Raw genomic sequence first — 14,397 nt, 5'->3', positions numbered from 1 at the left:
AGGCAAAACCTGGCCAGATGACCCTTAAGCAGAGAACAGCAATGGAAGGAAGGGAGGGGAGGGAGGACAGGGATAAAAGCAATCCCCCCAAACCTGGAGTAGCCAGAGCAGCAGGGCACCGGAACCCCATCCTCCAAAGAACCAAAGGCGGAATGAACCGCCCCCAGACGGAGTCACCTGTCAAGAACAAGGAAGGCACTCACAGGAGACACAGCCCCCCACCGGGAGGCGAGTACCGAAGACCAACCCAAGGGTCCTCGCAGAATAGGGGAGGAAGGGCGGGCCGTGAAGGAATCTGCGGCTAGAATCGTCTCTACCAGATACATCGTTACCGAAGGTAAGTAACTCGTACATCTGATAGAGACTACTAGCCGCAGATTCCTTCACGTAGGATAGATACCCTAGCAATACCCACGGGAAAGGAGGGTCTGCGAGCGGACCCCACCAGCCAATGCAGAACAGAGGGCCTCACAGGGAACCAGATCTGTGGACCAGGCAGAACTTCGCCCCTGCCAGGCCAAGGGAACCACACCAGCAGAATCCCACCTACCCCAAGGGGATGTAGGAGGAAAAAAAGGCTGAAGAGGCTCGTACACTCACAGAAGAGGAACCAAGGGCAAGGGCTGAGAGGCCAAAGCACCCCACTCCCCCACAAGGCAACATAGCTTCTGCCGAATGCCAGAACAGGAAGAAGGAAGAAGGAGAAGCAGCCTAGAAAGCCCAAGGAAAATAGGGAGAAGAAGACGAGCCCACTCCAGATGGAGAGCAGCCTGTCAGCCAGAACAATACCGGCAGTCAAGGCCAGACGCAAGAATGACAGCCCGAGGCCCCAGGAAGGCCGAGGAGGCGACACCTGGCAAGGGAGAACACAGGAACATCCCAGACCTCAGAACAGGGACAGGGACAGGGAGAGGAGGAGAGGCCCGGGCCACCACTACAAGTGGTCGCGCACACGACCTCAGGAAGCAAAAGCAACCTACTTAAACACCATCGAGAACAGGTACCCGAAGGTGACCAGAACCCTCCACCAGAGCGCAAGCTATATGACAGCTACCACTACCCCACATAGGGCACGTTAAGTCCCAAGATATGGGAACCCTCTTTGGAAGAACTTCCGCAGTAGAGGAAGAAACAAAAGAACTACGTGGAAAAAGAGCACCCCCGCTGCAGGCTTGACAGTAGCCCAAGCAAAGCAGAAGGCCCAATCTCAGGGCAAAGTCTGCGCAACAACTCCTGCAGAACTAACACATAACAACAAAAGGGCCGTTCAGCAGCCAACAATGCCAAAGTCCCAAGGAAGGAGGTAAACGGCTAGAAAAACATACTCCACACCCATAACAGCTGGCCTAAAAAGGCCCAGAAGCAACCCTAACTCAGAAGTCACAGAGGAGGGCATGGAGGAGGAGGACGGAGCCCTGCCAAGAGCCTCTGGATGGCGGAGTCGGCCGGGGCAAGGAACAACAGACTGCCATCAAATGGGAGATCAATGAGCCTCTCCCGAATATTTTCGGGGAAGACGCCGTCCCGAAGCCAAGCATGGCGACGGAGAGTGACCGAGGAAGCCATGGCCCAGCCCAGCACCTCAGAGATGTCCAGAGCGGAGCGGAGAATAAACGCCGCAAGCTCCGTGCCATCCAAGGCATGATGCCGCAAATCAACCTGAGCAGACTCCTGGGACGCTGCAGACCCCAGAGACTCAGCCGAGTCCCACAAACAGGAGGAGGCCCGAGCCAGCACACACAAGGTGTTAAGGGCCCGCAGGGCCGTGCTGGGCGAGGCGAAAATGTTGCGTCCCCAAGTGTCCTGCCAGCGGGACTCTCTGGAAGGTGGAGCCAACAGGGGCGGCAGGGAGGGAAAAACAGTCCGCAAAAGGGGGCTGGCGGCTGAATGGACAGACACGCCGGGTCACACAGTGCTGGAAGGTGCCGATGCAGTATGTGCCGATGCAGAAGGTGCAGAGGCACCGGGTCCCCGGAGACAGGATGCCTCCAAGCCCCCGTCAAGGCCGAAAGGAGCAAACCTTCAAAGGGGAGCAAGAGTTCCCTCCCACCAGAGTCCTGGTGGAGGACCTCCAACAGATGGTCCACCGGAAAGAGAGCCACCGGGTCACCCATTCGGAGGACGCCCACAGCCGTCGACACCGCGTGAGCGAAGGCCGCACCCGCATCTGTAGGGCCCCGCGGTGGAGAAAGCAGCTCCTCCGTGGGCGACGGCTGCAAACTAAGGCGGCCGTCCCCGAGGCCAAGCGGGGCGGGCAAGGGCCAGACCTGGAAGTCAGAAGGAGCCAAAGAATGAGGGACCTGCCACTCCTCCGACGAACACCTCTGCCTCAGGAAGGGCAGGGAGCCGCTATTCGATGCCGGTGAAAAGGACACAACACGGCGACCAGTCTCCGGGGAGAATGATACCAATATGCAGCCTGCCTCCGGAGAAGGAGCGTCCGAAGACGAATACGCGGTACGACCCCTGCGCGGATCCGTAGAGTCCGCTGCTTGAGGTAGGACACTGGCGCCATCCGGAGTCACCGGGCAAGGGACCTCCAAGTCGCCCCGCACCGGAGACCGGAGCGGGGACCGGAGTAGAGCTGGAACCGCACCGGCCCCGGAGCGGGGTTGGCCCGACCCCTGCTGAGGCAACCAACTGCGTGGGGGAACGGGACAGGCCCGGGGAGGGGCCTGAAGCCCTCCGCGGCCCGGAAGGAGGCGAAGGTCGCCCGGCAACCCTTGTGGCGGCACCAGGGACGATACAACCTCCGACTCGCCCTCCAATGAGGCAGCCGCCTGCGAGGAGGTACGAGAGGGGCCCGGAGAGGTACGAGGGGTCCGCCCTCGAACCGAAGCGAGACGAGGAGTGTCCACCGACCCACGTGGCACTGTCCAGCTGCTACCGGCGCCGTAGCGGTGTCACCTCGGCCTTAGACAGGACAACCCTGCCAAGGGAACAAGAGGGGCTCAGGGATGCGACCTGAGCCCCGGCGACCTCCCGCGACACCACAGGCACCCCGCAGGAGTTAGCGGCGAGGCAGAGACGCCGTGGCCTGAAGGAGGAGCCCCAGAGGAGCCGCATCCCAACAGCACCACATCCTTCAAGCCTGGATCCGACCCAGTCAGCGCCGGGGCCGGAGCCACCGGCGGTGCCGCGGAGGGCCCTGCGCAGAGCGAGTGATCCGCCGACGCCCGAGGAGGGGAAGGAGGAGGAGACACTAGCGAGGCCTGCAAAGCCGCCGTGTAAGTCTCCATCTGGACTCTCGACGCCCCAACCCCGGGAAACTGTGGGTAGGACGACACGCGGGCCGCATCACCCGCGGAGAGTCCTCGCCCCCGGTAGGCCGGAAACCAGCCCCCTGGGACGAACTTCGACACTTACCCATCGGGGAGCGACGCTCACGTGACATCGGAGAAAGGCGAGGACGATGACCACGGCCGGACCTGAAGCCGTCCGCCGAAGCAGACCGAGGGGAGGACGTCGACCTAAGAGGAGCGCCGAGAGAAGTTTCATTCAGCGCTCCGGCTGCGAATTCGGCATCAATTTCTGGCACGCCGCACAATTCGCGGTGTCGTGACCCTCCCCCCAAACACCACATGCAAATGAGGTGAGGGTCCGTTGCCGACATAAGACGCCCACAAAACGCACAAGTTTTAAACCCCGAAGGCATTCGCACACTGTTCCACCAAAAAGAATGGAAGAAAGGAGCCCGAAACAGGCCCATAGCAAGGAACAGATCCGCGTTGCATGCGCAAAAGGAAAAAACTGACGTAGGCGCACCGGGGCGGGCCTTGTGACCTCGCTGACGTCACGTACATGGACGACGCCTGGTCGGATTCGCGTGATGTCGCCCCACCCCCGGCACGCAGGGATGCTGTGGCAAATAAGTTTACGGATCCAGTCTCACGCCTGGGGATAATTCTACGTGAAGGAATCTGCGGCTAGTAGTCTCCATCAGATACAATTTTACTTACCTGTTTTCCGGAAATGTCTCAGAATAGTATCTAGGTATACTACTCTGTGTAAGCCTAGTAATCTCAAAAGTTACTTACTTGCTATTTTACTAAAAAGCCCATTCAAGTCTATGTACTGCATTTACTAAGTATTGCATTTCTCTGCATCCATACTGTAAATCAAATCAAAGTGCATATACAATTATCATTCAAACTGTATTTCAAGTGCATTACTACTGTAAAGTATTTATTGCTTAGCTGTGCCAGGCTTGCTTGTTTCTATAAAATAAAATAACTAAAAAAATATTTTTATACAAAAACAATTGGTCTGAAGTTCAGTCTTTGAGTGTGTGAATTCATTTGCTGACTGGGTGTGTACAAAAAATGCTTAACACTGTCCTCCGATACTGCCTTACTGCTCGACCACACTACCACAAATAGAGAGAGAGGTGCTATCTAACTTCACCTCTGCCTACCTTTGGGGATCCGCTGGACTGTGCACACTATACCTCACTTTGGTATAGTATATACAGAGTCAGCTTCCTACAAGTGGTGACTCCGAATGGGAGTACTTTGAACTGGTAATGCTGACCCGCTAGCACAAACCTGAGAAATTTGCGATGAGCAGGGTTGATTGGGGTGTGAAAGTAGGCGTCCTTTAAGTCTAGGGTGAGCAGAAAGTCGCCTTTTTGCAAAAGAGGTAGCACCTGTTGAAGTGTTACCATGTGAAAATGGTCTGACTGTATGTAGAAATTAAGTTCTCTAAGATTGGTCGGAGACCCCTGTCCTTTTTTGGTATTAGGAAGTAAAAGGAGTACACGCCCGACCCTTGGTGTTCTAGTGGTACGGACGCAATAGCTCCTTTTAAAAGTAGAGACTGTACCTCTTGTTTCAGGAGGTGTAGATGATCCGATGAGAGTTTGTGTGACTTTGGGGGAATACTTGGAGGAGTACTGATGAACTCCAGGCAGTAACCAGAACGGATAATTTGCAGAACCCACTTGTCTGTTCTTATTGACTGCCAAGCTGGTAAGAAATTTGACAGTCTCACCCCCGACGGGTGTGAGGTGGTCGGGGGGACGGAGACGTGAGTCACAGTTTTGTATTGGAGGGGGAGGTACATGTATTTGAACCTCTACCTCTTCACTTACCGTTATTCTCTCTGTAGACCCCTCTGAAATGTTTTTAGAGCCAGAGAGTTGGTTATTACCTTTGTAGGTGGAGGTATTTTCTGAGGAAGAATTCTTGGACACCGATCTATGGACAGAGCGTCGAAAGGAACCACGGCCTTGTGGTGACTGTAGCGCCCCCATGGATTTGGTCACTTCGGTGTCTTTCTTCATCTTTTTAGTGAGTCTACCACTGGGCCAAAAAGGTGTTCCTTATCAAAGTAAAATGCTACTCACCAGTATGCATCTCTTTCTTGGCATGTAGAGCTGTAGATCCACACACTTATGCGTAGATCGTAATCTGGTGTTGGGCCTGTATGTTTGCACTTTGTTTTTGTCCTGGAAAGTCTTTGAAAGACACAGGATAGGTGGCTCCTCCTTTAGACAATAGTGTGCATGGGCATCAACTCAATCGTCAGATTGTGTCGAGGCCCAGAAGGGAAATGATGGAGTTTTGTAAGAAAAGATGTCCATGTATGTTGTATCTAAATAAGATAATACTGGAACAGATAAAGGTAGCCGGGGAGGTGGGTGGGCGTGTGTGGATCTACAGCTATACATGCCAAGAACAGATGCATACTGGTAAGTAGCATTTTCCGTTTGAGGCATATGAGCTGTAGATCACACACTTATGCATAGATTACATAGCAGTACTCCTCCTTAGTGGCGACCACCAGTGTCTGTTGCAGTAGTTTGAAATAGTGTTTTAAGTACAGCTTGGCCCACACTAGCTTGTTGCTTTGCCTGCACATCTACACAATAATGTTTTGTGAATGTGTGCGGTGTAGACCATGTAGCTGCTTTGCAGATATCATCTAGGGGAATGTTCCCTAAAAATGCCATTGAAGCCCCTATCTTTCGGTTCGAGTGGGCTTTAGGGGGAATAGATAGTGTTCGTTTTGCCTTGTGGTAGCAAATTTGTATACATTTGACAATCCACCTTGCAATGCCAGATTTTGATATGGGATTGCCTTTAAGTGGCCGTGAAAAGAATACAAAAAGTGATTTTGTTTTATGAAAAGGTTTTGATCTGTCTATATAGTAAAGGAGTGCTCTTTTTACATCCAGTGTATGAAGAGCCCTTTCTGCTACTGTTTGTGGTTGCGAGAAGAACACTGGCAACTCAACAGACTGGTTCAGATGGAAGGGAGAGATAACTTTAGGAAGAAATTTGGGATTTGTTCTGAGAACCACTTTGTTATGATGGAGTTGTAAAAATGGTTCTTAAATGGTTAGTGCCTGTAACGCACTGACTCTTCTAAGAGATGTAATGGCCACAAGGAAAGCGACTTTCCATCTGAGGAATTGTAGTTCGCATTTATGCAGAGGCTCGAATGAAGGACCCATTAGTCTTGTGAGGACGATGTTTAGATTCCACACGGGAGGAGGAGGTACCCTGGGAGGAATAATTCTTTTGAGGCCTTCCATAAATGCCTTAATGGCAAGCACTCTGAACAGTGATAGGTGCTGTCTATTTTGTAAGTAAGCTACAATGGCAGCGAGATGTAACCTAATTGAAGTGTATGCTAGGTTACATTTCTGAAGATGTAGAGGATAACATATGATGTGCTGAGTGGAGGCATCTAGAGGGTTGATGTTGTTATTGTTACAGTATACAACAAATCTTTTCCACTTGGCTGCATAGCAGGCTCTAGTGGTGGGGCGTCTAGCCTCTTTGATAACGTTCATGCAATCAGGGGGAAGATTGAGGTAACCAAACTCTAGGACTTCAGGAGCCAGATCGCTAGGTTGAGCTGTGCTGGATCTGGGTGTCTGATCTCTCCAGGGCTCGAATAATCCACTCGACCTCTCGCATATGCGAGCTAAATTTAACAAGGGCAAGCTGTTTTTAGGTCCTACTCGCCCTTTCTGGCGGGTAGAAAGACAAACGTTTGTCCTCTGTCTGTGAAAACGGAGCAAATGTGACAAGATAACAAGATTTAAAGGCATTTGTATTGCTCACAAAGTTAATGAGCAATAAAGATGCCTTTAAATATTGTTATCTTGTCACATTTGCTCCGCTTTCAGAGACAGAGGTCAAGTAGGTTGCAGGTAGGTCGAGGAGATTTTTCAAGGTTTTTTAGAGCCCTGTTCTCCACGGTTCTGTGTTAAGAGTTGTGGGGTAGAGGCGTAGTTTTTGGTGCGGGACTACTGATAGTTCCAGCAATGTTGTGTACCAGGGTTGTCTGGCCCACGTTGGAGCAACTAGGATCAGTGTGAACGACTGTTGTTGCAGCTTGCGTACCACTAATGGAATGAGTGGGAGAGGCGGAAAAGCCTACGCAAATCTGCCTGACCAATTCATCCATATCGCATTGCCTTGGGACAATGGGTGTGGATATCTGGCAGCGAAGCTTGGGCATTTTGTGTTGTAATGTGTGGCGAAGAGATCTATCTCTGGCTGCCCCCACATTTGAAAGAACGGTTGGAGAACTTGGGTGTGAAGTTCCCACTCGTGAATCTGTTGTGACTGTCGACTTAACAGATCTGCCATGTGATTTTGAGTTCCTGGGAGATGTTGTGCTAATAGGAAAATGTTCTGAGGAATGGCCCATCTCCATATGCTCTGTGCTAGTTGAGAGAGCTGGAGAGAGTGCGTCCCCCCCTGTTTTTGTAAATAGTACATTGCTGTCCTATTGTCCGTGCGGACTAAGACAGCTTTGCCTGATATTTGTTTCTGGAATGATTTTAATGCCAGAAAGATTGCCAGTAACTCCAAATGATTGATGTGGAGTAGCCTTTGCTGAGGTGTCCATGTACCTTGTATGGTGTGATTAAGTAGATGAGCTCCCCATCCGGTGAGCGATGCGTCTGCTGTTAGCACAATCTGTGGAACCGGCTCTATGAACGGTCGCCCTTTGGAAAGGGTTTGGGTGTTCCACCACTGCAGAGAGCGATGTGTGTGGCCGTCCACCAACACCAGATCTGTCAGCTGACCTTGAGTTTGGTTCCACTGACGTGCTAAGCATTCCTGTAAAGAGCACATCTGGAGTCTTGCATGAGGCACTATGAAAATGCAAGAGGCCATCATCCCTATTAGTTGCATGAACACTCAAGCTGGAAGTGAGTTTTACAGTTGGAATCTTGCTATGAGAGCTTGCATGCTTGCTATCCAGGCTGGACTGGGATATGCAAGGCTTTTTGTGGTGTCTATTGTTGGACCCAGATATTGTTGTATGAGGGATGATTGGAGGAGAGACTTTGGGAGGTTTATGGTGAACCCCAAGTCGTGAAGTAGTTGTATTGTTGCGTGTGTGTGATTTACACACTGGATATGTGACTTTGCTTTTATGAGCCAGTCGTCTAAATATGGGAAGACGTGAATCTGTTGTCTTCTTAAGTGGGCTGCTACCACTGCCAGACATTTTGTGAAGACCCTGGGTGCCGTGGGGACTCCGAACGGGAGGACCTTGGACTGGTAATGCTGGCCGTCTACCACAAACCGAATGTAAATGTGTAAATGTATGGATACTTGTATAGCGCACGACTACCCGGAGGTCTCTCGGCGCTTGTACGAATACCGCTGTGGAACCCATCCTGGCTTTTCCCTGTGAGGCGTCCACTCCTGGGCACCCCCAAGGTGAAGGCCAGGCATCCTTAGCGTTGTGGGGGCCGTTGTGGAGATTAAGCAAGCTATTGCCCAGAGTTGCAGAATGGGACTCCACGATTAGAATGGCACCGAGGCGAGAATTATCAGGTCCGTGGAATTTTTGAGCCCAAGACCCGCCGAGGCGGGGAATTGAACCCTGGTCCCGGGCTAGACCTCTGCATCAGGGTCTGCCGCTCTAATCATTGAGCCACACTTCCTGTGAGCAGGGTGAATGGGAATGTGGAAGTAGGCGTCCTTGAGATCTAATGTGGTAAGGAAGTCGCCTTGTTTGAGTAACGGAAGGACCTGTTGAAGAGTGACCATATGGAAATGGTCTGATTGTATGTAGAGGTTTAATGGTCTGAGATCCAAGATGGGTCTCAGGGTTCCGTCCTTCTTTGGAATGACCTTGGAGGAACGACGAAAATAACTTCTGGGAGCTTGCGATTGCAAGGCTCCCATTGATTTGGCAGTGTTGGTGTCCTTTTTCATCTTTTCTAAAGAGGAGTCTACGTTGGGTCCAAAAAGGTGTTCCTGATCAAATGGCTGATTTAATATAGTGGTTTGGACCTCCGGCTTGAAGCCGGAAATGCGTAGCCATGCATGTCTGCGTAAAAGGACGCTGGTGTTAATAGCCCGGGAGGCTGTGCCTGCAGCATTGAGAGCAAAACAAATGGAGGAATTTGTTATGACCTTGCCTTCCTGAATTAAATCATTAGCTCGTGTCTTGTATTGATCTGGAAGGTGTTGCAGTAGAGTCTCTAGTTCATCATAATATGCCCTATCATACCTTGCAAGCAAAGCCTGTGTGTTGGCAATCCTCCATATGTTAGCTGTTTGGGGCGCTGTTCTTTTTCCGGACGAGTCAAGCAGTTTTGATTCTTTATCAGGAGGTGGAACATCTCCTGTGGTTTGCGAATTGGCCCTTTTCCTGGCGTTGGAGACCACTAAAGAATCTAGGGGTATTTGCCCTTTAATATAAACAGGGTCAGATGGGGCAGCAGTGTATTTCTTTTCTACCCTGGGGTTAATGACTCTGGCCTGTACAGGATCCTTGAACACCTCGGGAGCATGTTTTATTACCCCTTTTAACATGGGGAGAATGGCACCGGACCTTTGGGATGGTTCAAGTGTCCATGAGGAAATCTTCCTCTATAGGGTATGTATGTAGGTTTATCCCGTGCTATTCTGCTGCCCTGTGTTTTTGTTGAGTGAACCCTATAGCATCCTCAGGAGGGGATGGCCTAGATGGGTAGATGTCGTCCTGAGGTGGGTCTGGGACATCTGGTTTGTTGTAATCTTCCCATGGATCCTTTGGGGGACCAGGAGGACTGGGTTTCCCTAAAGGGTGATCATCTCCCATGTCGTCAGAGGTGTCATTATCATCTGGAGGTGGAGATGATGGTGGGGGAGGTCAACATGGGATAGGAGAGTGGTGTGGAGGGGGAGGCGGAGAAGGAATCCGTAATGGAGAAGTAGCAAAGTCTCTCTTTTTCAAGGGAAGTGGAGCTGGTATAGGTTTGTCCATTTTTCTGAAGGGCTAAGTATGAGTTGCCCTGTTTTAGGGTCTCTTTGGAGAGTTTTTTTGGGTAGGATCCGTTGGAAAGGTTCATCCTCAGGTGTGTGTTCTTTCGGCGCCGACTTTTTGGGTGCCGGTTGTGTATTTGAAGGCTTTTTGTGCTCTTTAGGCCTGGAATTGGGAATTTTCGATCCCGATAGTGGTTTCGGTACAGACTGTTTTTTCGGTTCCGGTGGTTTTTTCGGATCCGTAGGTCTGTGCTCCGAAGGCTGAGAGCCCGAGGTTTTTGGAGCCGGGTGTTTGCTCGGTTCCGAGGATATCTTCAGAGCTGGGTCGTCCGTGCCAGTGGCGTCGGTGAGGAGGGAGGCTTTGGCGCGGAGGAAGACATCGGTTTCTTTTTCGGTGCCGGGGATGGAGTTTCGGCACCGGCTGCAGGCTGGCTCAATCCAGAGTGGCCTGAAGGTTTTTGTATTGGCTTCGGTGCAGAGCCTGAAGGCAGGGCGTGAGAAGTCTTGTCCCGGTGTGCACCTAGGCCCGAGTGCGAAGGTGTGACTGAAGCCTTTTTGGGAAGGGGGTGTGGAGGGGTTGACGTCAGTACTTACGACCCGCCGCCTCGGAGTGATGTCTTCGTTGTCGGCTTTGCTGGAGCTGACGGTGCTGTGTTGGATTTGCTCCTGCTCCGGTACATTGATGCCTTCCTGGAAGATGTCATTGGGGATGGATGTCGATGATCGAGCCATTGTTCTTCGAGCTCGATGGTCCCGGATCGTCTTCTTGGAGTGGAAGGAGGCACAAGCTGGACAGTCTTTGGCCTCGTGCTCGGGTGAAAGGCAGAGGTTACATGTGAGAAAGTGCCATCTTTCTTGCATGGTATGCCCCCACTTTTTGCTGAATTGCTGAATGTACTTTGACTGAGTGTGCCCTGGGCTCCTGCCAATCAGGTACCCAGGGCCTATGTTCCTTCCCTAAAAATGTGCTTAAACCTAAACCCAATTTGGAAAACTCAGGCCACATGTCAGCCCCGGGTAAATGGTACACTAGGTACCCAGAACCTTGTGACCAGAGATGGCCCCTAAGGGCTGCAGCACTTATTGTGCCACCCTTAGAGGTCCTGTACCCTGACACACACACACATTGCCCTTGCAGGCTGAGTGTCTGGGTACAGAACAAAACAGAGTCGACATGGCACACATCCCTGTGTGCCATGCCCACAACACACACTGCCCTGGCATACATCAGCCACCCCTCTAGCTGTGTGCCCTATGCCAGTGGTGTGGATACAGGTGCATGAGCCCTGTGCCCCTACAGTACCCAGGTCCATTTCTGGGCACTGTAAGTGCAGTGCTGCCATTTAAGAGTATATGGTGCTGGGAGATCGTCAACACGAAATCCACAGCACCATGATGGCTCCACTGAAGACTGAGAAGTTTGGTATCAAACTTCTCAGCACATTAAACCCGCACTGATGCCAGAGTGGGATTTAATGTACAATGCACGACAGAGGGCATCTTAGAGATGCCCCCTGAACCGAACATACAATCCACGTCTTGTCTGAGGGGCTGCCTAGGCTGTCACACAGCAGACATGTTGCTGGACCCCTGGGTAGAGAGTCATCCGCTCTCCTGGGCCTTTAACAACGCACATCCTGGGCGAGGTGCTAGGTCTCCTCCCCCAGGATGGGCAGGGGAAGCTTCAAATGCATGCCGCCTTTATGACCTTCTCCAGGCCACTTGCTGTACTCAGCAACTGGCCCCTACCGGTTCTAACCCCCACTCTGGCAGGAAGACTGTCCGGAAACCCCAAGTAAGGACAGGGGGTGTGCCAGCCTCTGCCGACCCCACCCCTCAGGAGGGGGAGGTGAGGTGAACATCTCTGGGCTCTCGCCATCTTGAAGATGGGAAGCCCTGCCCAATCAGGACTAGGCCACTGCCCCCCTCCCACAGGAGAGTGGCAGGATAGGGGGTGTGCCCACCCCGGGGCAGGGACCCAGTGGACCCTGCCCTTAACCTACCTGTAACGCCCCTGAATTTAGTATTTAGGGGCACCCTGAACCTTCCTTCCTTCCTTAGATCCAGATTCCGAAACAGCAAAGAAGACCAAGAGACAAGAAGACCTGCAGTGCAGCTGCTCACAAGAGGAAGACACCAACTGCTTTGGCCCCAGCCCTACCGGCCTGTCGACCCTCGAACCTGCTCCTGCTAAATCCTGGCATCTCCAGTGGCCAACAACCTCACAAACCCCGGAGGACCTGGCTACCTTGTGACTCTAAGCAACTGGGACTCCCACGAGCAGTGGTACTGCTCAAAGCAGGTAACTGACCCCTGGCATCAGCCAGGAACTGTGAACCCTGCACACTCTGCACCCACCAAGCCTGGCCTGTGCTGGAGTGGACAAAGACGCTGAGGACGTCCCCCCAGCGACTGTGACCCCGAATCCAGTACGCAAGGACCCACCTCGACGCTCCTGACGACGCCTGCAGCCTCAGAACCAGGGACCCCTCCAACTGCGACCAGCCGAGGGTAGGATTTCCTGACACCAAAAGGCACCCCTGCATCCGGGGCCCTGCAGCCCCTTGTACCCAACTCCTGGGTGCCTACCTATTCTCCAAATACCCAACTTACCTCTCAAAGTGGTGGTCACACCTGAAGAATCTTTGTCCCCGAGCTTGCAGCCCTTGTTCGTTTTTGAGCTTCTCCGTGGCAATCAATTGAGCGCCCGAAGGCGCAAAAGCACCCTGCACCCAGCCGCCCGAGTGCCCCTGCAGTGCAATCTCTACTCTCCTCCCCATTTGCCCATAGCAAGTGACCAGGAGCCCAGCTCCCACAGCCCCGTGACTTGCTAGCCAGCAGTCACCAACCAAGGGCCCCCTGCCTCCCATAGGATAACATTGGGTCTAACTCACTATGCACCCGGCTGTCCCTGAGCCACTGAGGGTGTAACAACTGCACTGACCTGACCCCGGGAGACCCCCGAGTCTATGCCCAGAACCTTAACTCTGCCAGTTGAGTACTTACCCAAAAGCCAATAACTCTTTTCTTCCATAGGGTAACATTGACTGGTTTGACTTGGAAATTCTACTAAGTGTGGAGTTTCTAAACTTTAAAATATTCACCTAAAATCAACCGAGTAACGAAAACGAAAATACTCACCTGCTATCAGGAGAGATCCCAGTGCTGGATCTTGGTGCCCAGCACTGACCCTGAAAAGTAATTCCAACCATACTTACCGCTAACCCAATTTTCTTCCATAGGAAACCATTGACTGTTTTTCTGTGAAATTTCTTCTAAGTGCCGATTTTTGCAAACTACAAATATTCTTTAAAAATCGCACCAACTGTGAAAACGTAATTACTTACCTGTTTTAGATAGATGTCCCAGTGCTGAACCTAGGAGTCCAGCACTGGATTACAAAAGTAACGAGAACATAATTTACCTGCAACTTAAATTTCCTTCCATAGGATAACATTGCCTGGTTTTTGCTGAAAAAGTTTCATAGTGTCGATTTTGCAAAATGACAAATATTCGTTAAAAATCGCCTGTATAACCAAAACACATTCTTTCAACTGTTTACAGGTGGTGCCCCAGTGCTGGATCCAGGATCCAACACGGAGTTAGAAAAAGTAACAATAACCCCACTTACCTGCTAAGTGAAATTCCTCCCATAGGATAACATTAGTGATTCTATGAGGAAAAAGTTTCTAAGTGTCAACTTTTAAAATACCAAAGTATTGCTTAAAAATCACTACTGTAACGAAAACGCTTTTACTCAACTGTTTACAGGAAATGTCCCAGGACTGAATCTAGGATCCAGTCCTGTGGTTAGAAAGGTAATGCTCAAAGTAACTAATTGCATTTAATTAGAAATTCTCATTGAGCTCAATGTATTATTGTGTTTGAAATTGTGTTGCCTAGTGCAACAACTGTGTCTATTGTATTAAAAAGTCTACTGCATATTGAAAATAAAGCCTCTCATTCAGAGAAAGTATATTTTGAAACCTATTGTTGGTTCTAAAATAAAATAACCATATACTTTTATACAAAACCATTGGCCTAGAGTTCAGTTCTTCAGTGTGTGAGACCATTTGCTGACTGAGTGTGTGCAACAAATGCTTTACACTGTCCTCTGATACTGCCTTACTGCTCGACCAAGCTACCACTTTAGAGAGTAAGGTTATATCTAACT

General features: G+C 51.1%; 2 protein-coding genes across 2 annotated transcripts in view; both read right to left on the bottom strand.

Moving 5' to 3' along the window:
- The window catches only part of KMT2A (lysine methyltransferase 2A), a 1,466,550-nt gene that overhangs the window by 524,707 nt on the left and 927,446 nt on the right, over nt 1–14,397 (bottom strand). The window lies entirely within an intron of this gene.
- LOC146861508 (uncharacterized) lies at nt 6,957–9,791 on the bottom strand. Its single transcript, XM_085646481.1, has 2 exons — nt 9,105–9,791; nt 6,957–7,010 (listed from the first exon to the last, which is right to left on the bottom strand). Exons 1-2 carry the CDS (start codon nt 9,789–9,791, stop codon nt 6,957–6,959), a joined length of 741 nt encoding a protein of 246 aa, XP_085502607.1.

Source organism: Triturus cristatus, chromosome 3_1, assembly GCF_964204655.1.
Source record: "Triturus cristatus chromosome 3_1, aTriCri1.1, whole genome shotgun sequence".
Lineage (NCBI taxonomy): Eukaryota > Metazoa > Chordata > Amphibia > Caudata > Salamandridae > Triturus > Triturus cristatus.
This window is presented reverse-complemented; position numbering and strand designations above follow the sequence as displayed.